The 24,028-nt window shown below is 43.9% G+C and overlaps 1 protein-coding gene across 1 annotated transcript in view; it reads right to left on the reverse strand.

Moving 5' to 3' along the window:
• Positions 1-24,028, reverse strand: part of UBR1 (ubiquitin protein ligase E3 component n-recognin 1) — a 718,041-nt gene that overhangs the window by 494,266 nt on the left and 199,747 nt on the right. The window contains exons 12-13 of the mRNA XM_030215524.1: positions 13,542-13,699; positions 846-945 (exon numbers count right to left, since the gene is read on the reverse strand). Of these exons, the coding sequence (XP_030071384.1) occupies positions 846-945; positions 13,542-13,699 (258 nt within the window). The remainder of the gene's footprint in view (positions 1-845; positions 946-13,541; positions 13,700-24,028) is intronic.

Genomic DNA, 24,028 nt, shown 5'->3' on the forward strand with positions numbered 1-24,028 from the left:
TCCATATCCAGCATTTCTCCTCCCTCCCCTCCATCCATATCCAGCATTTCTCCTCTCTCCCTCCATCCATGTCCAGCATTTCTCCTCTCTCTCCATCCATGTGCATCTACTTCCTCTTTCTTCCCTCCTCTCCATCCATGTCCAGTATTTCTCTTCTCTCCCGTTCTTTCCAACCATGTGCATCTCCTTCCTGTCTTTCCTTCCCTCCAACACTTCTCCTCTCTCCCTGCGTACACTCCATCCATGTCCAGAATTTCTCCTCTCTCTCCTCTCCTCCATCCACGTGCATCTCCTTCCTGTTTTCCCTCTCCTCCATTTATGACCAGTATTTCTCCTGCCCTTCCCTCCATCCATCCATGTACAGCAACGCTGCTTTCCCCCTGCGAAGGCTGGAGGAGGCGAGCCAGCTGCTATCACTAACGCAACCGCCAGAGCTGCGACTTAAGTTTAAAAAAAAAAAAAAGAAAGATTTAAACATGTCTTGGGGTGGCAGAAACAGAAAGCAGGGATGTTGGGGAGCTAAGGGCAGGCAGCTGAGCTGGCCCTAGGAAAAAAAAGGTGCCGATACGCTGTAACAGCGCGTACTGGCACAAAAAAAGTATTGGATTTATAACAAGCATAGTGTTCACAAAAATAACTTTTAAAAATGAAACACTGGGTATCACTAATTCCTAAAACTCAACAAAAGCTACCATGATGCCAGCCTTTTTTCACATTTAGCTATATGGATATGACAAGTTCAGAGAGAAGGCAGTGCATAAAAACAGGAGGTATATATTGCAGTTTTATGAGAACATGTTTTAAATTTGCTAGGCTTTGGGGGGGGGGGGGGAACTAAAACATACCTGCATACAGGAAAGAATCTTCAGGAAAGAACGAAACCCTTCTAAAAACCGGGATCTCAATATGTCTGTCCACATGGTAGGCCTGGTTATTAAAATATACCTGTCCCAGAAACATTAATCAGAGAAATTTATTCTTCACACATTCCTATAAGAGATAGGCCACAAGCAAAGAGCTTTTCCTATGCTTAGGATTCATCTTATCACAATGAGAACCTTTAAAAATCTAAGGAAATATACAGCAAAGCACACAGATATAGGGATAGAAATCATCATGAAGTAGCCTTATAGCTAAACCAACAGCCTTCACTCATGTCATTGTGATATTAAAGAACCTAAAAAACTGTGCAGGGGAGTGTGGGGAGGAGGGAGATATTTTTGCCCATCCAACCTATAGGTGCCTAAATCATCTATTTTTTTTCTAATCATGTCCCTTTCTTCTTCATGATTATATCAATGAGGAATAGCAAAAAAAATCTAAATCCAAACAAAATATAAAATCTGCTTGATTATAAAGGTAAAGACCAAGCTCAATGGTATATCCTATATATTAATACTCACCTCCAACATTCTAACCTGCCTGGGACCGTGGACGTCAGTAACGTCACTGACAGCTGATTCCAAGGCAAGGGGAGGAGTAGGGAAACACTCCTCCCCCTGCCTGGGAATCAGCTGTCAGTGCGCCGCTCCCTGCCACTTCTGAGCAAGTGACAGGGAGCGGGGCAACAAAGAACGCCCCCCCCCCCCCCGGCGCATCACCAAAGCACCCCCACATCCGAAGAACATCAACACCCCGCCCCCCACACACACACGTCACTCCCTGCCTCCCATCCCGTACAAGGCCCCATCACGCCCCTCCCACCGAGTTCAAGACTCCCCCCTCCCTCCGATTTCAACACCCCCCTCCGCGTAACTGACCCCAGGACCCCCCTGCCACGACCCTCTCGACCCCCCTTTCAACCGAAAACCCTCCCCTGCCGCCGTCGCGTTACTGTGCTGCCGACAATCAAACTTCTCTTCTCGGCTGCGCTGGGGCGTTGCTTGATGAATGATCATCTGTTCAAGTTTCTGTGCATGCGTCTGACATCAGACACACGCACAGAAACTTCAACAGATCATTCAACAAGCATCGCCGGCGCAGACAAGAAGAGAACTTTGGCTGTCTTCAGCACAGGACGCGACGGCGGCGGGGGAGGGTTTTCTGCGGGAAGTGGGGTCGAGAGGGTCGCAGCACGGGGGGGTCCAGGGGTCAGTAACATGGAGGGGGGATGTTGAAATCGGAGGGATGGGGGGAGTCTGGAACTCAGTGGGAGGGGCGTGAGGGGGCCTTGAACTGGGAGGGAAGGAGGGTCTGCAACTCAGAAGGGAGGGAGGGAGGGGGTCTGGAACTCAGACGGAAGGAAAGGAAGAAAGGAAGGGAGGGAGGCGGGTCTGGCACTCGGAAGGAAGGGAGGGATGGAGGGAGGTCTGGAGGGAGGGGGGATTAACTTGCTAGCACCCGTTTCATTGCCTACCGAAACAGGCCTTTTATACTAGTAGCATATATTGTGAAAGAAGAAAAGGGATCCAAAGTATTAAAATTTTTGTGAGGTTTGGTTTGAGGTCTCTTTCTCTCCTCAGACAAAATATATGCTATATACCACTGAACTTAGTCTATTTTTCACAGTACCACCACAGAGTTATTGGGCGAGCTGAATTTTTTTTCCCTTTAAATTAAGGCTGGACCAAATTAGGCATATAAAGAGCAATTCTATAAATAGGCACTCATGGGTACACGCCCATTTGAGCGCATAACTGCAGTAAAAAGGTAGAATTTATTCTGACCTATTAGTTTCCTTTCCTTGAGTCCTGCTAGACCAGTCCACAACAGTGGGTTATATCCCCCAACAAGCAGAGGTAAAGAACAGATAAGTTCTGGTGAATGACATCATCAGTACAACACATATACAGTGAATGTAAACTGTAAAAAAAAAAAAAATATATATATATATTACACACACACATACACACTGTGTGTGTTTCACAGTGCTGGGGATGAAAACTTTTTTTTTTTATTATTGTATGTCAAAAATTAGGAGGAAAAACACCTCAGAAAACTGTGTTAGAATTAACCATGTCTTTAAAAAAAATCCTTCCTAACAGATAAAAAGTAATCACTGGTTTAAAAACCTTGGTGTTGAACCCCAAAAACACCAAAAAATATATTGTTGTGCCAAAACGTCTTCTCATACTCATAAAACGCCAAAATCAGTTTATAGCGTTTTGCCATGGAAATATAACGAAACCAAGCACTTATCTTAGAAAAACTGCTGAGCTTAGATTAACATTTAGAACCACACTCAAAAGTTTTTCTAAGATAAGTTTAGCACTCAAGAAAAAGATCTCGGTGTCGTTGTAGATAAAATGCTGAAATCTTCTGCTCAATGTGCGGCAGTGGACAAAAAAGCAAACAGGATGCTAGGAATTATAGGAAATGGATGGTGAATACAACCAAAAATACTATAATGCTTCTGTATTACTCCATGGTGCGACTTCACCTTGAGTATTGCGTTCAGCTCTGGTCACCGTATCTCAAAAAAGGTATAGCAGAATTAGAAAAGGTTCAAAGAAGAACGACCGATATGATAAAGAGGATGGAACTCCTCTCATATGAGAAAAGCTAAAGAGGTTAGGGCTCTTCAGCTTGGAGGAGAGACATGATTGAGGTCTACAAAATCCTCAGTGGTGTAAAAACGAGTAGAAGTAAATCAATTTTTTTACTCGTTCCAAAAGTACAAAGACTAGGGGACACTCAAGGAAGTTACATGGAAATACTTTTAAAACAAATAGCAGGGAATATTTTTTCACTCAATGAATACTAGAGCTCTGGAACTCTTTGCCGGAAGATGTAGTAACAGCAGTTAAAATATTTGGGTTTAAAAAAAGGTTTGGACAAGTTCCTGGCGGAAATGTCCATAGTCTGCTAAAGAGAGAGACATGGGGAAGCAACTGCTTGCCCTGAGATTGGTAGCATGGAACTTTGCCATGATTTGGGTTTCTTCCAGGTACTTGTGACCTGGCTTGGCCATTGTTGGAAACAGGATACTGGGCTATTGGTCTGACCCAGTATGGCTACTCTTATATTCTTATGACCCTTTAGGCCAGGGCCTCCTAACACAGAGTTCAAATTGTAACAGTCGCAATCATGTAGCTGGTTCCAATTTCCTAAATTCTGGAAGGCCTCTGATAGATGTTGTGGGTACAAATTGCTAAGGTCCTTAACCAACTTTTTCAGATGCTCATCAGCAACCAGACCCTAAAGTGTAACCAGCAAAGAAGGTCCTTAGACGCTGCATCCACTACCCAAATTCCTAAGCCAATGCCAGCTGCAAGCCCCCATGGCCTAAGTGACCGAGAGGGAGAAACATACAAACCAAGTCAAAGCAAATCAGCCAGGTATGCCGCCCCAGACTCCAACTGAGCTGTTTCCTCAGACGGCGAGAACTGCTACACCTACTGTAGGGGTCATCATGCATGTCACATAATCCTGTAGATAGATACCTGCAGCTCAAGGGCTGTGGAGCTGAAAAGCTGCTTGATATGTAGCTCCATCTTCAGGTCACAGGGGTCTCAGACCGCTACCATTGGAACAGTGTCGTCTGTCACTTCTGAGACTACAGAATCCACTTTAGGGAAAGGGGAAAAGCTAACCAACACCTTCCAAGGGGAGCTAGAAAAGGCAGACCATTAGCCTGGACCCACAAAGGACCAAGCAAGGGAACTCCCATTTCTTCAGGACCATTTCCAATCAGGTGCAATGGAGAGGGAAGGTCCTTAGCAGGTTCTTGCAACCTGCAAGAATGAGGTACCCTCCCTTAGTTTCCACAGGGGGTTTCACAAGCAATGGAATCACTTCTAACACCTGGTCTGTGAGCACAGAAAGATCTTTCCGCCTAAAAAGCCGAACCATGGGAAAATTTCTTTCCACCCCAGGGACAGTTCCGCGGACTGCAAAAAGTCTGGCCACGCAGGCGACACCAGATCTAGCAGATCTTCCTCACAGGACAGGTCTCCAGATGAAGAGATGGCTTGAAGATCCTCCAAGCCCCCATTGCCCTCTCAGGCATGCTTGGGGGGGGGGGGGGGGGGGGGGAGAGACAGAAGAAAGGCAAAACTCTTTGAAGTTGAGAGGAGGAGGAAGGGGGAGGAAAGCCCACAGAGCACCCCATGGAGGGAATACGGCCAAGTCGGGCCCTTTCCAAGCAGCCAGAGTACCACCAAGCCCCTCAGAAATAGCCATTCTAGAATGGCCCCCAATTCCTAGACCCAGAGGACCCCTTCCAACAAATTCCATATGTGAGGGACCCTGAGGGTCACTCCCCTGTGCTCCCCAGAGGCAAATCTCTTGACTCTGGGTCTCTCTTAGAGCCATACAGCCAGTATCCAGTACGGCCACCACTCCTGCAAAAAACTTTTATCCGTGATATTTAGGTCTGAACTCAGAAGATGCTCCCGAATTGAAATGTCCTCACCCTGAAGCACTAAAGAGACCAGCAGGTAGTTTAAATTTTCCCTTCTTCAGTTACATCCTTTTTTTTTTTTTTTTTTAATTTTTAGAAGTCTTTATTGATCATTGAGAAACAATACAAAAGCAGTGGAAATACACAAGGAAATACAGAGGCAGGAAGCAATGACTGAAAACAAAAGTGCTAAACTAAATGATCACCTCCTCTCTGTGAAACCTTCACCACCTTAACAAGAGCAATGTGTCAGAAAGGGTTCCCAAATAACCTCCATTTGGCCATCATACAACAGTGGGTTGCCCAAAGTTTTTCCATTTCACAGATATACCAAAGTTTATTTAACTATTTAAGCAAGGGGGGAACCATAGGAGATTTCCAATGTGCCGCCAAAGCTAATCTAGCAGCAGCCATAGCGTGTCTAGTCAATAATGCCTGAAATTTGGTAAGGCCAGGAGGTTTCTTTGTAAAAATAAAATATTCAGGAGACCACTTAATAGGTCTAAGAAACCAATTCTGCAATCTATGATGTACAGCCTTCCAAAGGGCCCGCACATTAAAACAAGACCACCAAATGTGGCACATGGTTCTCCGTTGGCCACATCCAAGCCAGCACATTGGAGACACACTAGGAAACATGTGGTGAAGGTGTGCAGGTGTCAAGGAGGTTGAAATAGACACCTTTCATTAACCCATTCTCCAGGAAAGACCAATCATCTTCACCCATGGTCACCCCCAGTTCACGATGCCAACGCACACGATGAACCAAGGAGGGATGCAATTGCTTGCGTTGAAAAGTATAAAGACATGTGATAAGACCCTTAGTGCCTTTAGCATCTTCACAAAGATCCTCAATAAAAGAGTCTTCCCGCAAAAGTTTTGCGTTAATAACAGCAGAAGTGAGGAAGTGTTTCAACTGAGAATAAGCAAAGACCTCATGAGGAAGAATAGGATATTCCTTAACCAAAGAGTCAAAGGGAATAAAAAGGTCCTCATCAAAAAACTGACCCCAAGTCGACAAGCCAAAAGATGTCCATCTCGAGAATGGCCCAGAAGAAAGACCAGGAGGAAAAAAGTGGATTATCAGCAATAGGGGATAATTTGGATAGAATTAAATCAGGTTTGGCAAACAAAGAAGTCCAATTTAAAAAAGTTGTGGAAATTGAAGGACATATGTCTCTCTTTAAGGTCCTATATATGCAGGGAAGCCGCCTCAGGGCACGAAGAGGACAGGGGCCCACAGCTGCTTGTTCTAAGTGTACCCAAAGCTTATGCGAATTCACGTGGAACCATTCAAAAGCAGCACGAGCCTGAGCCGCCTTGTAGTACCAAAAAACATTGGGGACACCCAAACCCCCTTTCTTCCAGCATGATAAAGTAGGGAGCGAGGCAGACGAGGGCACTTATTACACCAAATGAAATGAAACAATCTGTCTTGTAAACCAGATAGAAATCCCCAAGGGAGCCGGAGGGGGAGAACCTGAAAGAGGTACATCAAAAGGGGCAAAATGATTCATTTTTAGTGTCACAATCCTGCCAAACCAAGACAGATCAGAAGGTGTTTGACAAGGTACTTCATGAAAGGCTACAGAGAAAATTGGAGGGTCATGGGATAGGAGGACAAGTCCTATTGTGGATTAAAAACTGGTTGAAGGATAGGAAACAGAGAGTGGGGTTAAATGGGTAGTATTCACAATGGAGAAGGGTAGTTAGTGGGGTTCCTCAGGGGTCTGTGCTAGGACCACTGCTTTTTAATATATTTATAAATGATTTAGAGATGGGAGTAACTAGCGGGGTAATTAAATTTGCTGATGACACTAGGAGGCATATTTTCAAAGCACTTAGCCTTCCAAAGTTCAATAGAAACCTATGTAACTTTGGAAGGCTAAGTGCTTTGAAAATATGCCTCAAAGTTATTCAAAGTCGTTAACTCGCAACAGGATTGTGAAAAATTACAGAAGGACCTTACGAGACTGGGAGACTGGGCAGGTAGATGGCAGGTGACATTTAATGTGAGCAAGTGCAAGGTGATGCATGTGGGAAAAAAGAACCCAAATTATAGCTACATCATGCAAGGTTCCACGTTAGGAGTTACGGACCAAGAAAGGGATCTGGGTGTCGCTGTCCATAATACACTGAAACCTTCTGCTCAGTGTGCTGCTGCGGCTCAGAAAGCAAATAGAATGTTGGGTATTATTAGGAAAGGTATGGAAAACAGGTGTGAGGATGTTATAATGCCGTTGTATCGCTCCATGGTGCGACCGCACCTTGAGTATTGTGTTCAATTCTGGTCGCCACATCTCAAGAAAGATATAGTGGAATTGGAAAAGGTGCAGCGAAGGGCAACTAAAATGATAGCGGGGATGGGATGACTTCCCTATGAAGAAAGACTAAGGAGGCTAGGGCTTTTCAGCTTGGAGAAGAGACGGCTGAGGGGAGACTTGATAGAGGAATATAAAATAATGAGTGGAGTGGAACAGGTGGATGTGAAGCATCTGTTCACGCTTTCCAAAATTTAAAACAGATCGGAGAAAACTTTTCTTCACCCAACGCGTAATTAAACTCTGGAATTCGTTGCCGGAGAACGTGTTGGAAACGGTTAGCTTAGCAGAGTTTAAAAAGGGGTTAGACGGTTTCCTAAAGGACAAGTCCATAAACCGCTACTAAATGGACTTGGGAAAAATCCATAATTCTAGGAATAACATGTATAGAATGTTTGTACGTTTGGGAAGCTTGCCAGGAGCCCTTGGCCTGGATTGGCCGCTGTTGTGGACAGGATGCTGTGCTCGATGGTCCCTTGGTATTTTCCCAGTGTGGCATTACTTATGTACTTCTGTATCCCACCTTTCAAAATCTTTATATATGGCTTTCAAAAGAGGGGGATAATTAGCACAAAATAAGTTGAGAAAAGAGGAGTAAGGGTAACCCCCTAATACTTAATGCCCCCGGACACCCATCTGAAAGTGAAAGAATGCTGGATGGACTCTAAGACCTGCGAAGGAATTCCTAACGGAAGAGCCTCTGACTTATTGACATGTTGTTTAAAGCCAGAGACTGAAGAATAGGCAGCTAAGCACTTCATAAGATTAGGCAAAGAAATTAGTGGTTTAGTCAGGGAAAGAAGGACGTCATCAGCAAACATTGCCAATTTATATTCTCCACATTTATTCCAGATATATTAGGGTCTGCACAAAGAGAAATTGCCAGAGGTTCCATAACCAGAGCGAACAACATTGGGGATAATGGACATCCATGTCTGGTGCCTCTAGATAAAGGAAACCTCAAAGAGTTGCCTCCATTAATGCGAACACGTGAACGAGGGGAAGCGTAAAGAGCCTGGATCCATCTTCTAAAGCCCGGACCAAATCCAAACCATTCCAGCACCTGATGCATAAATAGCCAGTGAACTCGGTCAAAAGCCTTTTCGGCATCTAAACTCAGGAGACAAACCTGAAGATCCTGCTTTCCAGTTACATGAATCAGATTAATCATACGATGTATATTGTCCATGGCCTGTCTTTGCGGAATAAAACCAGTTTGATCTGAATGAACCAAATCAGGCAGAACCTTAGCAAGGTGATTGGCTAGAACTTTAGCCAAAATTTTAATATCAGAGTTCAAGACCGAAATAGGGCTGTAGGAAGCACATTCGGATTTATCTTTGCCCGGCTTAGGAATAACTGCTATCCAGGCATATATGGACGGAGGAAACTCGGCCTCCACAATCACCTCATTAAGAAGTTCCGTCAACAAGGGCGCCAATTCGCCCCGAAAGGCCCTATAGAAGCCATTAGGTAAACCATCAAGACCAGGCGATTTTGCAACTGGAAGCTCTTTAATGACTTTAGAAACCTCTTCAACTAGAATAGGTCCGTCCAGAACATCTCTCTGCTCTGCTGTAACAGTAGGGAAGGAGCAAGACAAAAGAAAACTTTTCAAGGTATCCAGAGTGATGGAAGCATCCGAGGCATACAAATGATACAACGAATGAAATCGTTGGTGAATCTGCAAAGAGCTACCTCCACCATCTCATAATTTAAGAATTGTGCGATCCACTCAGAGTTGAAGTAATTTCACCATCAAGGAGCGACCCGGTTTGTTACTATATACATAGTGATTGTAACGCTGTTGACCTAAGAACTACTGTACCTGATCAGAGCAAATTTGATCCAATTTCAAGTGGAGAGCTTAAATTTCTCGCAAAGAAGAGACCGAGTGGGTGGACTTGTGAGATTCAGCCAGTTGTGATAGGCACTTAGCAACCTCAACCCGCTGTAACCTAGCCCAAACACTGGCTTTTTGAAAAAGAATCCCCTGCAGACAGCTTTAAGAGCATGCCAAACAACACCTAGAGTAGGTCCGGAATGTAAATTAGTTTCAAGATATTCTTGTAGAAGAGTTCTATAACTCGCCAAAATCCCTTCTTCCTTTAGTAAACTAGTATTCAACATCAACCTCCTATCCTTGTCCTCCTCCTGGAGAGAAGGGAGTTGGACCCAGACAGAAGCCTGGTCAGAAAGTGTAAGGACACCGATATCTGAGTCCCACCCCGTATGAGTCAGAGATGTATCAACTAACAAGCAGTCAATACGAGAATAAGTATCAAGAGAATGGGAGTAGAAGGAGTACTCACGGACTGTAGGGTGGGACACCCGCCACACATCAGAAATCCCCAGATCCCTGGCAAACCTAGACAAAGCTGTAAATATCTGTGTATCCACCGTGGAAGGTGGAACTGATCTGTCCAAAGCGAGATGAAATGTAGAGTTAAAGTCCCCCCCCCCCCCCCCAGCTATTAATTTACCAGAGAGAGAAGAAGAAAAAGTCCCTGAAAGTTTATTGTAAAAGTCCCTTGGGCATCATTAGGCGCATAGACAGAAGCTAAAGTAAAGGCCATTTTGTCAACTGACAAGTTCAAAAGTAGGAACCTATCCTCTTTGTCACACTTAAGTTTAACTACTGGTTCTGAAGCGATGAGTGAAATAAGATAGCCACTCATCGTTTCTCAGAAGCATTGGCTGCTGAGGCACAGAAAACATTAGGGTAATGAGGGTGCAAAAGTAATCTCTCATGAACTTTCCAGAGATGGGTTTCCTGGAAAAACACCACATGAGGCCTAAAGTGCAACAATTCCTTAAATAATTTATGGCGCTTTTGGGGAGAATTCAGCTCCTTAACATTGTAAGACAAAAACTTTAGGTCTTTACTCATAATAGATGTGAGCTAAACTGTCCCTGAAAAGGCACATTGATAAGTGAGAACTCCAGACAACAAGAACAAAACCGACCACCCCCCACAAACAAATAAACCCCCCTAACCCCACCCTCCTCCCTTCTGACCCCACCCCCTCCCTTCCTTTCACCATCATATACCAAACAGAGAACCCCAAAAGGTACTGAATGGGAATAATTAGAGAAATCAACCCACAGTACCCAGTGAAACCCCCCAAACTCCAGACATCCCACAGACATACCCCCACCCATAACCTGCTAAAACACACATAGTATTACATTCATCCACCTACTAAACAAAACAATTGGTATCTGAACCCCTCATTAAATCGGCAAGTCCCCAGGTCTAAAACGCAAGAAATGGCAAAATAATCACAGAACATTGTGCATTAGAGCCACCCATGGGCAAGTCAAGCTGGAACAAGAGTTTTCTTAGACTTCAGAGCAGCCCTTTTCCATTTCTGGAACTTGGTCTTCGTCGAGGGAGCCAAATCAATCGATGGAGCATTGTTAGGGGACAAACCAGCAGCATGAAGAATCTTCCAAGCTTCAGGGAGATGACGAACCCTGCATGGCTTCCCATCAATCATGAAGCACAGGGCAAAAGGGAAAGCCCAACGATATATGATCTTCTCTTTTACCAATATGTCCAGAACTGGCTTCATAGCACGCCTCTGGGCCAGTGTAAACAGGGAAAGATCCTGGTACACAGTCACTTTAGCCTCATATTATTCCATAGACGAAAGCTGATGAGAACGCCAACAGTAACCGCTCCTTCAAAGGATAAGATACTATGATGTCTCTAGGTCTATTTTCCAGAAGTTTCCCCAGAGCTCTATGTGCTCTGTCAATTTCCATTCCTCCTGCTTCCAACTCCTCGCCCAAGATATTCACACATAGCAAACGCACTATGGCAGGGACATCTTCCGCGTTGCCATTTTCAGGCACCCCACGGAACCAAAGGTTGTGCCTGCGCCCACGATTTTCTAGGTTGTCAACCTTGTACTGAAGCTCCTCATTCTGAGCAACCAGTTGAGAAATGCAGGAATCAATCGCAGTGACACGTTCAACCTGCTCATCTGCCCGCTCCTCCACGTCCTCCACCCGACCTCCACGCTCCCTTAAATCCAAACATATAGCATCCATACGCTCAAGTATTTCCTCTTTAGAGGCCTTTATGTCAGCACGAATCTCAGCCAAACATTTCAATAGTTCCTTCGGGAGAGATTCTTTTTTGAAGCAGTTAGCTGCAGCTCAAGAAGAGAAGACGCAGAGTCAGAGGAGCGATCAGGAGCAGGAGACGCATGGCATGTAGGGCCCTTTCCTGCTTGCCTCACGGAATGGCGCTCAGCCTCCTTACGTTGCGACAATGGAATTTTACTCTTCTCCAGGTATGACTTCCAGACACCAACTCAGGATAATGCAATGTCAAATTGAATGCTGGATGAGGATGGAGTTTGCTAGTTAAGGCAGGAAAATGTGAGAGCTAGATTTTCAGGCTTCCATCAGGCACTGTGACATCACTTCCTCCTCCCTTTTTTTTTTTGTCTTACACTTTATGCAACAGCACAAGCTGTTGCAACTGGCTCTTCTGCTTTTTCTTTTATTTTGGTAAAACTCCAGAAGGGTGGGGGTGGAAGAAGGTCCAGCCCCCATGAGTAGGGGCCCTAAGGTTCTGTGTCAGAAGCTCAAGGCACCGAGCAAAAAATGGGGTTCATATCATCCCAAATTCAACTGGGAGAGGCCCATGGGTCACGCCCTGGGAAAAAGACTGGGCTAAAGGACAGCCAGTAGGCCACTAGCTATATAGCCTGATGCTGTGGAAGTCAGGCCAGGAGAACAAAATGGGGGGGGGGGGGGGGGGGGAAACAGCTAAACTCATCCAACCTGCTCCATCAGCTAGAGGTGGAAAAATACTGACTAGTTCCAGGCTACCTTGCTGTTCTTCTGGTGATCTCACTGGAACTTCTCTTTTCCTTCATCCACTGGTCAGAGGATATAACCCACTGGTGTGTAGCAGTCTAGCTGGACGATAAGGAAATAGCATTTACACATGTAAACGCCCTACGCACTATTCTATAAGGGTGCACATGTATGCTCTAGTGTGCAACCACAAGGGGAGTGTCCACATGGGTAAGGTATGGGCAGGCTCAGTTACGCACCTAGCTTAAAGAATACTGAAACTTACATGCACTCTTGCTGCATTTAGATGCCCACATTTATGCCCGGTCTATAGTTGGTCTAACTGCGGGTGCCCAAATGTAAGGTACACCAATACTGGATTACACTAATGTAACAGCATCTTGGCACCTATATGCAGTTACAGAATAAGCACTCACTGTGCTGCATCAGGGCGCTTAACAGGCGATGCCCTGTTATAAAACTGCCCCCATAATATACGGCTAACTAGTAAGTAGCTTACTACAAAATTTCAAATCACAAACGTTTAAAAAAATGAAGTAACAATTAGACAACAATTATGTTACTTTCTATTAGGGATGTGCACAGGAAAGAAAAACAAACAAACAAAAAGTTTCATTATTGGAAGTTTTCTCGTTTTTCGGGGGGTTCTAATTTGTTTCATGCCTTTGGTTTAATAAAAAAAAGTTTAATGTGTATTAGAATATTTTAAATGTGGGCAAATTGTACACACATTAATTCATAAGTTAATGCATCATAAATTGATTTTGTATGTGCTACATTTTTAAGGTGTGTTGAATATGACCAATGAATCAACCTTTTCTCTTTTTATCTGGTGAAGTAGTTTTGTTTTTAGCCCCTTTGAGATTACAGACGCTATAGGGCCATGTGTCACTAGCCTTTATTTACCACTATCCAGAGTTTGCCCACAAGTACATAGGATCTCTAAGAGTTAAAAGAACAGTAGATGATGTAGATGGTCAAACAGATAGGCCATATGATCTTTATCTGCCTTCATTTTTCTCTGTTTCAGTGTAACGTCCACTTACTTGAGATCACAGATGACTGCATTTACCCTGCCCAGCTTATCCTGACTATAGCCTTGAAAGTTGAACTTGTTGTTCCCATCCAGGTACTCTGGCAGCACCTCAAGCAGCGTCTCAGCGATGACAGTTAGGACACATTGCTCTTCAATGAGATGGCGGGCCTAGATGGTTAAAGCATTCCATTAGGTAAATCTGCTTTGCTCAAACAACATATCTCTGAGTCTTATACTAGTAATTGTGGGAGAGAGGAATGTGTGAAGGTGGTACAGAATGTAGACTTCCATACTCTTTTTCATCTAGCTGAAATCTGCCTTTTATTCTGAATACACTTTCAAATCTGTTCAACATAAACAATTCCAAAGTTAACTGTGTTAAAATGATCCCCCCATTATTTAATATCAAAACATTAGGCACTAAAATCAATATCATAAAAAGCAGTTTAGACTACTATACTTTAGCTAAAGTATATTCCAGAAACACTGCTCTTCCCATAAGTCTTATAAATACCAGCTGGAGTGCTACAAATTTTCCTTTACTTGTAATTATTCCATGTTTTAAATAAACCAATAAATAGAATTAAATAGCAAGTAGTCATTTATGGTGTACCTCCATATTATAGCCACAAGGCAACATGGCTCTGTTAAACTGCTATTGCATCCATCTTTTCCCTCTTCAATAATACTAATTCTTGTTATCCTGTGTGACCAGAAATATGCTGCACTTGAAGTTTACATCTTGAAGAGATGATATACAAAAATAATATTCACAGTAAGCAGTAAATTAGCACACATTCATATTATTTTCTCTGGAAAAATGAAAATATCAGCACGAATGTATTAACAAACTAGGAAAAAAGGCCCGTTTCTGACACAAATGAAACGGGCACTAGCAAGGTTTTCCTCGGAGTGTGTGTGAGAGTGAGTGTGTGACAGAGAGAGAGTGAGTGTGTGAGACAGAGAGAGAGTGAATGTGCGAGTGTGTGTGACAGAGAGAGTGAGACTGTGTGTGAGAGTGTGTGTGTGTGAGAATGAGAGTGTGTGCCAGGGGCCCCCGCCCCCCTCCAAGTTTCAGGGTCCGCCTGCCCCCCCCCCTCCAAGTTCCAGGGTCGTTCCCCCCCTCTTCCTCTCCCTCCCAGTTCCAGGGTCGTTGCCCCGCCTCTTCCCCCCCCCCCCTCCAGCCACCCTGCAATGTTTAAGTGAAAAATTAGGGAGCTGTGAGTGTGTGTGTGTGTGAGAATGAGAGTGTGAGCCAGGGGCCCTCTCCCTCCCTCCCAGTTTCAGGGTCCGCCTGGCCCCCCTCCAAGTTCCAGGGTCCACCCTCCCTCCCACCCACCCAGTTCCAGGGTCGTTGTCCCCCCTCTCTCCCTCCCTCCCAGTTCCAGGGTAGTTGCCCCCCCTCCCCCCCCCCCTTCCAGCCACCCTGCGATGTTTAAGTGAAAAATTAGGGAGCTGTGTAGTGTAATAAAACGCACCTGCAACATTGTGAAGTTGACTCCGTGGCTTCATTGAAGTGAAGGGTTCGTAAGGATCGTAAGGTTCGTCACTCTGTAACCATCTCTCTCTGCCCCGCCCTTGCGCCTCTGATAGGTCCGCCGCCCTCGACGTGAAAACGTGATGACATTGAGGGCGGCAGACCTATCAGAGGCGCCGAGGCGGTGCAGAGAGAGATGGTTACAGAGCAACGAGCCTTACGATCTTTACGAACCCTTCACCAGTGAAGCCATGGAGTCAGCTTCAGAACGTTGAAGGTGCCTTTTATTATAGTAGAGAGATGCTCATACTTATACCAGCCGTGCTGTTCAATTTACTTACCTATATCATCCTCCAGTGGAGCTCTGGACAGAAAAACTTGAGGTAACTAAAGCTCTGAGCTTTAGAGAACTAAAGAGCAATGAACTGTGTAAGTGTAGTGGTTTCACCAAATTATGACCCCTCAGGTTAGACACTCCATCTCACAGTTCCTTGTAGAGATTCCAAGTCAAATGCAGGAGGCTTGATTGGAGCTTCAATAGAAGCAAGCTTCATATAAAAACAAACTAAATGCTGTATAAAGGTGCTTTTACTTTCTGCATGGTGACAGAAACTTAACAAAATTACTTAAGCCCAAATCCAATACGTATTAAGACATTCAGGCAGTTATTGTGTAAGACAGGAAAATGGGTCTATAGCATGACTGTCACACCAGATGGCTAAATGCTTCTACTTAAAAACCATAGATACATTGAGAAGAATCCCACCTAGAAGTCAAGAGAATTTTATTGATACTTTTCATCATATTTAGGGAACCAAACATTACACTCTCAACTTCAGCTAGGGACCTGTTGTGCTACAACAGTTTCCTGATTCTGCATGATTAGTCAGGGAAGACCCCAACTATATCAGGTTCCTGATGGAGATCTCCAACAGAAGTGGGATCTAGATCATAATTCCTCCGTATTGCCTGAATTTTAACAGGGTTGAACAGAAGGACCCCTCCCAACCAATTTAGGTGGCTGAGGCTAGTTTGCTGTGTGTTTCTAGCATCAAACTGAACCAAAAGACCTTTCTGTTCAGAAAAGACACAAACAGATCTTAATACCATGGTTATAGATTTTGACTCAGCTTGTGCACTCAAATATCATTCGTCCCTGCCAGGTAAGTGGCTTCAAAAGTCATGTTAAGAGAAACGGATTGATACAACCTGATACTTTCGCCACAGAAGACACCAGCCTGTTCCCCTAGCACACCTCTCGGTCTGAACCGTAATACTTTTTTTGACCAGCCAATATCTGAAAGCCTTTAGAGAGAGAGTGTTCCAGATCACCCTTAGATCCAAGAAGTTAACCCGATACAGCATCTCCAGAGTGAGACTGGATATGATGCTCCTGTACATGAGTTCACCAGTCCAGCCTGGATGCATCCACAGTTGGAACAATCACAACTTCAGGAATTCGGAAGCCAGGAATTTGGAATGGATAAGCCAGGAGGACAGAGTCTCTGAGCTCTTTGGTGACTCAGATGGCATCTTATAAGCTCCGAGAGGCTTGATTTCATTGAGCCCATAAAGTCTACTGGGCTTGTCTCCAAGTCCTATTAAGATGTGCCCAAGGGGAGACACGTATTGTTTAGGCCATAAGGCCCAACAACTTCAAATCAATGTCTACTGATTCTGGGTTTTTTTGTTTGTTTTTAATTTATTCCACACCAGAGTCATATCTAGTAGAACTCCTATGAATTCTAATTGAGAAGGCAGGCTCACACAGTGGCAATTTATGACAAACCCTAGCATATCCAACAACCAAGGTGGTTGCACAAACTGATTTTGTGGCAGCTAATGGTCCAGATAACGAAAAACATGTACACCAGGCTTGCATTGCTGCTAGACATTTTGTGAATAGTTATGAAGCAGATACTAAGCAAAAGGGCAGTACATGGTAAGGAGGTAGTATTCTCTATAATTAATCTGAGGTACTTCCTGTGAGCTGAATGTACCTCTATACACGTTTAAGCTTCATTCAGATCCAGGGAGCAAAGCCAGCACTTTTTCTTTTACATGGAACTTGAATAATGCCCTTAAGTCTAGGATGTGATGGCATGGGATCAGGAAGTACTGTACTTGAAGTAAAATCACTGCCTTTCTTTCCTCCCAAGTATACACGTTCAGGTCGGCAAGTCTCTCCTCGTATGGTTTGCAACGTATATCCTATACCATATTCATAGCTTTTCATTGCACCGCTTCCAGTCTTTTTACATCCTTAGCTAGATACGGCCTCCAAAACTGAACACAATACTCCAAGTGGGGCCTCACCAATGACTTGTAGAGGGGCATCAACACTTCCTTTCTTCTACTGGTTATACCCCACCAAGGACAAGTAAATGCTCATGTAGAGCTGGTAGGTCTGGTTGCAGGAAATAAGCATCCCTGCTTGGGGGAGCTGAGGCATGGGTCCTCATGCTCCTGTCTCTTTTCAGCCGGAATAAACTACCATGAAATGATGTGCCAACAGCGGCTTCTCCTATCCTGGAGCTTTCTGGACTATACATAGAGACAGCTTTCTTAGAAATCACCTGCACAGGGAGAGGGGGTCTCCCAATTTTTCACCTGTGCATCTCTCAGGATGTTGTGAACAGGCACTGTCACAGACTCCTCTGAGAGACAGAGTCAGTCAAGAAAACCAAAATCTTGGCTCTGGGCTCATCCTAGACCTCCAACTTAAATAGAATGGCCTTCACCATTTCCCTTTAAAAAAACAACAAAGGAGGAGTTCCTCTGGGGCAGACCTCCTCCTTCTTAGCGACAGGGAGGGGTCTGAAGGTAGGCTAAGAGACCTCTCTTCCAAAAAGTCCTCTGACTCAAACTCAAATGCCCAGGAGGCATCAGCATCGATGACTGGCCAACAGACAGAGCATGGATCTCCAAGATGGGCTCAAGCATCACAGTCGGCTCAAGTGAACTCAATGCCTCAGTGTCATGCCGCTCTGGGATGTGGCTCAGCTCCTCTTGCAGCATTACATTGAACCGGCTCCTCATGGGCATGCCTTGGTAAAGGTTGGGCCGGTACTGATGTAGGCACTGCCTGCGAAGATGGTGGCGCTGAATCTGAAGTGGGTCCTGACTTTGGGAAGACTGGTGCATCAGCACAGCTTCAACAGAGGGGGAGCGGTCCTCCCAACACTGATGTTTCTCGGGTAAGCATGACTAAGGGAATGGTACAGTATAAGGAATGGAGTGGAGGAGTACTACTACTACTATTTAGCATTTCTATAGCGCTACAAGGCGTACGCAGCGCTGCACAAACATAGAAGAAAGACAGTCCCTGCTCAAAGAGCTTACAATCTAATAGACAAAAAAAATAAATAAATAAAGTAAGCAAATCAAATCAATTAATGTGAACGGGAAGGAAGAGAGGAGGGTAGGTGGAAGCGAGTAGCTTAATGTTTACTGCAACCAGGGTTTGATTCCCACTGCAGCTCCTTGTGACCCTAGGTAAGTCACTTAACCTTCCATGGCCCTAGGTGAACATGCACACACATAAAACCTTTGACTGGAAGCCCACTAGGGACAGAGGAAGTACCTGTACATAAATATGTAAATCTCTGATTGTACCACAAAAAGGCATTTGATAAACTGCATTACCCTTAACCTTATGAAGTACATCTGTGAATAAAAGAAGAGGGGGACTGGAAATTTTTATCTGATGATTTTAAGGTTGTCAAAAAGGTTTTAAAAAAGAAGGGCAACAGCAAAAGCCAGAAGGATGTTTGATTGCATAGGAAGGAGAATAGCCAGCAGGAAAAACTTGTGATTGCCTCTGTATAAATCTATAGTGAGGCTCATTTGGAACATGCGAGGACAGCTGCTAAAATGGATGGTGGCCTTAATCATTAGCATATGGCTGAGACCATCCAATTTCAGTTGGAGAAAGAGGGCTCAGGGTAGAAATGTTGGGTCATTTCCCGATTCACTTGAGATATACTGATGACCAGACACTGGACCCTCAGACACTGCTGCTGAGAATAAGTGGTCTTTAAAAGAACATAATTGCCACATTATGTTACATCAAATATCCGTCAAGCCTAGTATCCTGTTTCTAATAGTGGCCAATCCAGAAGTATCTAGCAGATACAAAAACATAGGACTTTCCCTTCAAACCTTTTTTCAAAACAGCTTTAAGGAGAAATTAGGTCTTCCCTTATAATTTTCTTTTCATTAGTCCTTCCCTAATATTCTAGAATCTGTGGGATAGTTGTGTCCATAAACCAGCAGGTGGAGATAGAGAACAGAAAACTGCGCAAGACATCTCTCTTGGCATCCAGTACAGCTCCTCAGTATTTACGACGGCAAGCAGTATGGAGAAACTCAGAACAAATACAACCACCTTAAAAAACTCGCTAGCCTAACACTAACCAGATGAGCAAACAAGTGTAGACCTCTCTCATCTCTGGAACTTGTAAAGAACAAGAGATATGCAGGAAGCAACCATGCAAATTGACACATTACTTCACACCAACTAAGCATCTCAGAAACCTTGGGCAGGCCTCTGGAATATTGGGAAGGACTAATGGAAAGAAAATTATCAGAAAGAACTAATTTCTCCTTTCATTATGTAGCTTCCCACTATTCAAGAACCTGTGAGGTTTTCAAAAGCAATCCCTAGAGTGGGTGGGATCACAGCGCCACTGTCCTGAGGACCATAGCCCCAAAACTAGCTTCTGAGCATGACACAACATCCACCCTGTAGTGCCTTGCAAATATCCACTGGAGACAGTATAGTAGTCTCCACCCAGGATGTTGATGTACGCTTTATAGAATGAGCCCACAAGGCCTGAGGAGCTTGCTTCTCTGCAAACAAATAAGCTGATGCGATAGTCTCCTTCAGCCATTTAGCAATTGTGGGTTTAGAAGCCAGAAAGCTAAGCTTCTGTTTACTAAAAAGCACATTCTGTCCAATTTGCGAAACTCACTCATTATTTCCCCGATATGTAATGAGAATTCTACACACATCAAGAAGCTTCAAGAAAGAATATGAGCCTCTTCATCCTCTCTGCGAAAAGACGGAAGCTCTACAGATTACAATGAAATGCTGATATCACTTTTGAAAGAAAGGAAGGAACTGTGTGCACAGAGGATCCCTGCCTCTGAAAAGCAAAAAAAATGATCCCGACAAGACTGCCTAATTCTCCAAAAGAGAGAGTTGAATGGGGCAGAAATCTAACCTGTCTCGACCGGAATCTAAACCGTCCCTGCATCAAGTAATCTCCTCCATTCCAAACCCCAGGCCCGCCCTTGCCGTGCTGCAGTCACGTTGACTCCCTCCCAAGAAAGCAAGATTCTGTAAGCAGTAAAAATACTAGTAAAAGTTAAAAAAAACCATTTTCTTCCATACTCTACTAAATACAAAATTAAGATACACATATCCATGAATAGCATGTCCCCCTCTCCTCTCTATCCCTTTGTATCCCATGTACTCTATTTTCCCTTTTCTCTTCCCCACTCCTCCATGAATGTCCCCCTTATCAATCTTCTTCCTTCTTCCCTGCACCCACACTCCCTCAACCCTTTTTACCAAGGAGGTTAGATAAAACAGGAGACGGGGTGAGCCTATCTAGCCTGTTATATGGGCTAAAGCCAATAGGTGAAGATTGCCATTTGAAAAGTACAGAAAGAACGGAATTCAGTTATACTATGGGCGCAAATAGATGGATATGTCAAACATTTAACAAAGTTGAGATTAGAATATATACCCAAATGGGCATTTTTTAAAAAAGCAAGTGCATTTTTATAATATACCACTGGAATCCACAAAACAGAAGGAGCAAGTTCCCATATGCCATCTTTTTCTTTTGATGTAGGCACAGGAAAAAAAAAAAAAGAATTTAAATGCTCCCAGGTTTCAACCTAATTCATGTTTAATGTGGGATATAAATGTCAAAAATAAGTAGATAGATAGATAGATAGATAGATAGATAGATAGATAGATAGATAGATAGATAGATAGATAGATAGATAGATAGATAGATAGATAGATAGATAGATAGATAGATAGATAGAAACTCTGAATGTTGAGCACCTGATTCATTCTCATAACATTATATCTCTTTTAGTGGCCCTTTACTAGGAGAAAAAAAAATCTCTGCACAAATATAACAGTGCTAGGGTGTCCCTTTAACCAGTCCCTCCCAAATGATACACTGATTATGATTTATTAACAAATTACTACTCTACCCATGAAAAGGTATTCTGTTATTATACTTCCTCTATGTATATCCATTTGCACAAGCTGGCATGTTTGAAAATTGTACAAATCTCTATGCATATGATAGCTGCTTGTTATGAAAAATGGAGTCTGTAACCCCTGAATGAAGCAGAGCCAGGCTGTTTCACTGGGAGGTTGTGTGATGACAATACCAGCCTGCCAGGGAAAAGCAATAACAAGTGAAGACATCAGCATAACATCAAAAGGGTGAAGATGGATGTGACAGACTCTAGGGGCAAAGTACAGCTTAAAGATAAGAACAGCATTTCTGAAGGAATAGAACTGAGAAAGTAAACAAACAAGAAAAGGTGGGTAGGGTGTAGAAGTAAGTAATTAACTGCAGATTCAGCACAAACCAGGAAGGTGGGAGGGAGTCAGCAGATGTGGAGCTTTGCACATATAGAGGCTCATTTTCAAAGCACTTAGCCTCCCAAAGTTCCATAGAAACCTATGGAACTTAGCCTCCCAAAGTGCTTTGAAAATATGCCTCATAGTATACAGTTAGACGTGAAAGAAAGGGTATAAAAACAGTTTTAAAGAAAGAGAAGATGGGAACTTCAGGAGAATTAGTCAGCGACTTGCTGCAGATTTTGCTTTAGTTCCTCTCACAGGAAGGAAGAGACCCAATTGCTTGTTACCGAATACAGTGCAGTCCATTTAAGTGAACGTCGGATAAGCGCATGCTCTGTTTAACTTCATGCAATTTTTGGTGGCATCAATTTCTATGCGGACAAACTTCAGTTTAGAACACCACTGATAAGTGCAAGATTCGCTTACATGCATGGTTAAAGACCACTCCTCTGTAGGGAAGACTCTGCATAAGCGCGCGCACGAAATATGGAAGCAGATTGGTGCGGGACAACCCACGAGATTTCAAATTTACCGCCCCTTTAGCTGCCACAGGCAAAATAAGCGGAAGAATGTTGTTAGAGTATACACTGGGGTCATCATCGTCGCAGTGGAACTGTAAGACTTTAACACTGGCTGAACGAATAGAAGTTCTTAAAAAATTAGAAAACAAACAAAGTCAAGCATCTGTTGCTAAAGGGAAAGGGAAATGGGACTTGATATACCGCCTTTCTGAGGTTTTTGCAACTACATTCAAAGCGGTTTACATATATTCAGGTACTTATTTTGCACCAGGGCCAATGGAGGGTTAAGTGACTTGCCCAGAGTCACAAGGAGCTGCAGTGGGAATCGAACTCAGTTCCCCAGGATCAAAGTCCACTGCACGTGTCTTGAAGCAGAAAGACCAGCTTCTGGAAGACTGGCAAAACAATACAAATCCACAACGGAAACAAAAATGGGCGGGAAAAGCTGAGGAGGTAGAAGATGCTCTTCTTTGGTGATTTTCTTGAGTCAGGAACAGGCAGTTTTCTGTCAGTGGTCCACTACTTATGGAGAAAGCTAACCAGCTAGCTGAAAGTCTTGGACTAACTGAATTCAAAGTCACTGTTGGATGGTTGGAAAGATGGAAGGAAAGAACAACATAAAATTCAAGAAACAGCATGGTAAGAAACAAGACGCTAATGACTTTGGTGCTGAAAATTGGGTTGTTTCAGTTCTTCCTACCATCTTGAACGAGTTTGCACCTCGTGACATTTTCAATGCTGACGAAAACGGTCTTTACTGGCGAACGATTCCTGATGGAACACTTGCATTAAAACATGCCGAAACTACTGGAGGTAAAACGTCGAAGGACCGACTGACGATCCTCCTTTGCTGCAATATGGATAGGAGTGAGAAGTTGGAACCACTCGTCACTGGAAAGAGCAAACAGCCCCGTTGCTTCAAGAAAGTTAAGCGACTTCCTGTGTCATACGAGGCTAACGCAAATTCATGGATGACTGGGGAAATTTGGAAGCTGTGGCTAAAGAAGTTAGACACTAGAATGTGGGTACAAAGGCGTTAGATTTTGTTGCTTTGTGATAATTGTGCTGCACACAGGGATGATGTCAGGCTGTCTAACATCAAGGTGGTCTTCCTGCCACCAAACACTACCTCTCTGATCCAACCTATGGATCAGGGCATAATAGCCAATTTCAAACAACGTTATCTGGCTCTTCTGCTACGTCGTCTGATGAGTGTTATGGATGACCAAACTGGCAAGGATAAACGTGCTGTTGAACTGGCTCGTAATTTATCACTGTTGGATTCCTTACATATGCAGAAAGAAGCCTGGAATCATGTTACACAGGCAACCATTGTGAACTGCTACAAGCGGGCAACCTTTGTTAAGGATATGGAGAGGGACGAAACAGATGCAGCTGTTGAAAACGTGTCAGATGAACAGGCTATTAACATCCCAGCCGGTGTTACTGAAGAGGAGTTTCATCACTACGTAGCTCTTGATTACGATCTACAAACAGCTGACGACAGCACTGATGCTGAGATATGCGCCTACACGCAGGCAACGGCTGATGATGAAACAGATGATGAAATGAGCAGCGAGGCACATGCTGATGAAATTCAACAACCTCCTGTCACTTTTGCAAGAGCGCTGGAGATTCTCAACATCATGCGGGCCTATCTGGAGGCCACTGGATGTCAATGCTATGACAGTTTTTTACCGTCTGGCAGACAGTCTATAGAACTCACAGACACAATAGTGTACAGTGGACTATAACTGATTACTTCAAGCAAGCCTAACATCAGTTAACAGAGACTGCATACTGTACGTATAAAACAGTACTGTACATATGTTTATCAGATGTCAAGCTTCTTTGGGTCACAACGGTTAAGTGCACGCTCCGGT

Source organism: Microcaecilia unicolor, chromosome 9 (assembly GCF_901765095.1).
Source record: "Microcaecilia unicolor chromosome 9, aMicUni1.1, whole genome shotgun sequence".
Lineage (NCBI taxonomy): Eukaryota > Metazoa > Chordata > Amphibia > Gymnophiona > Siphonopidae > Microcaecilia > Microcaecilia unicolor.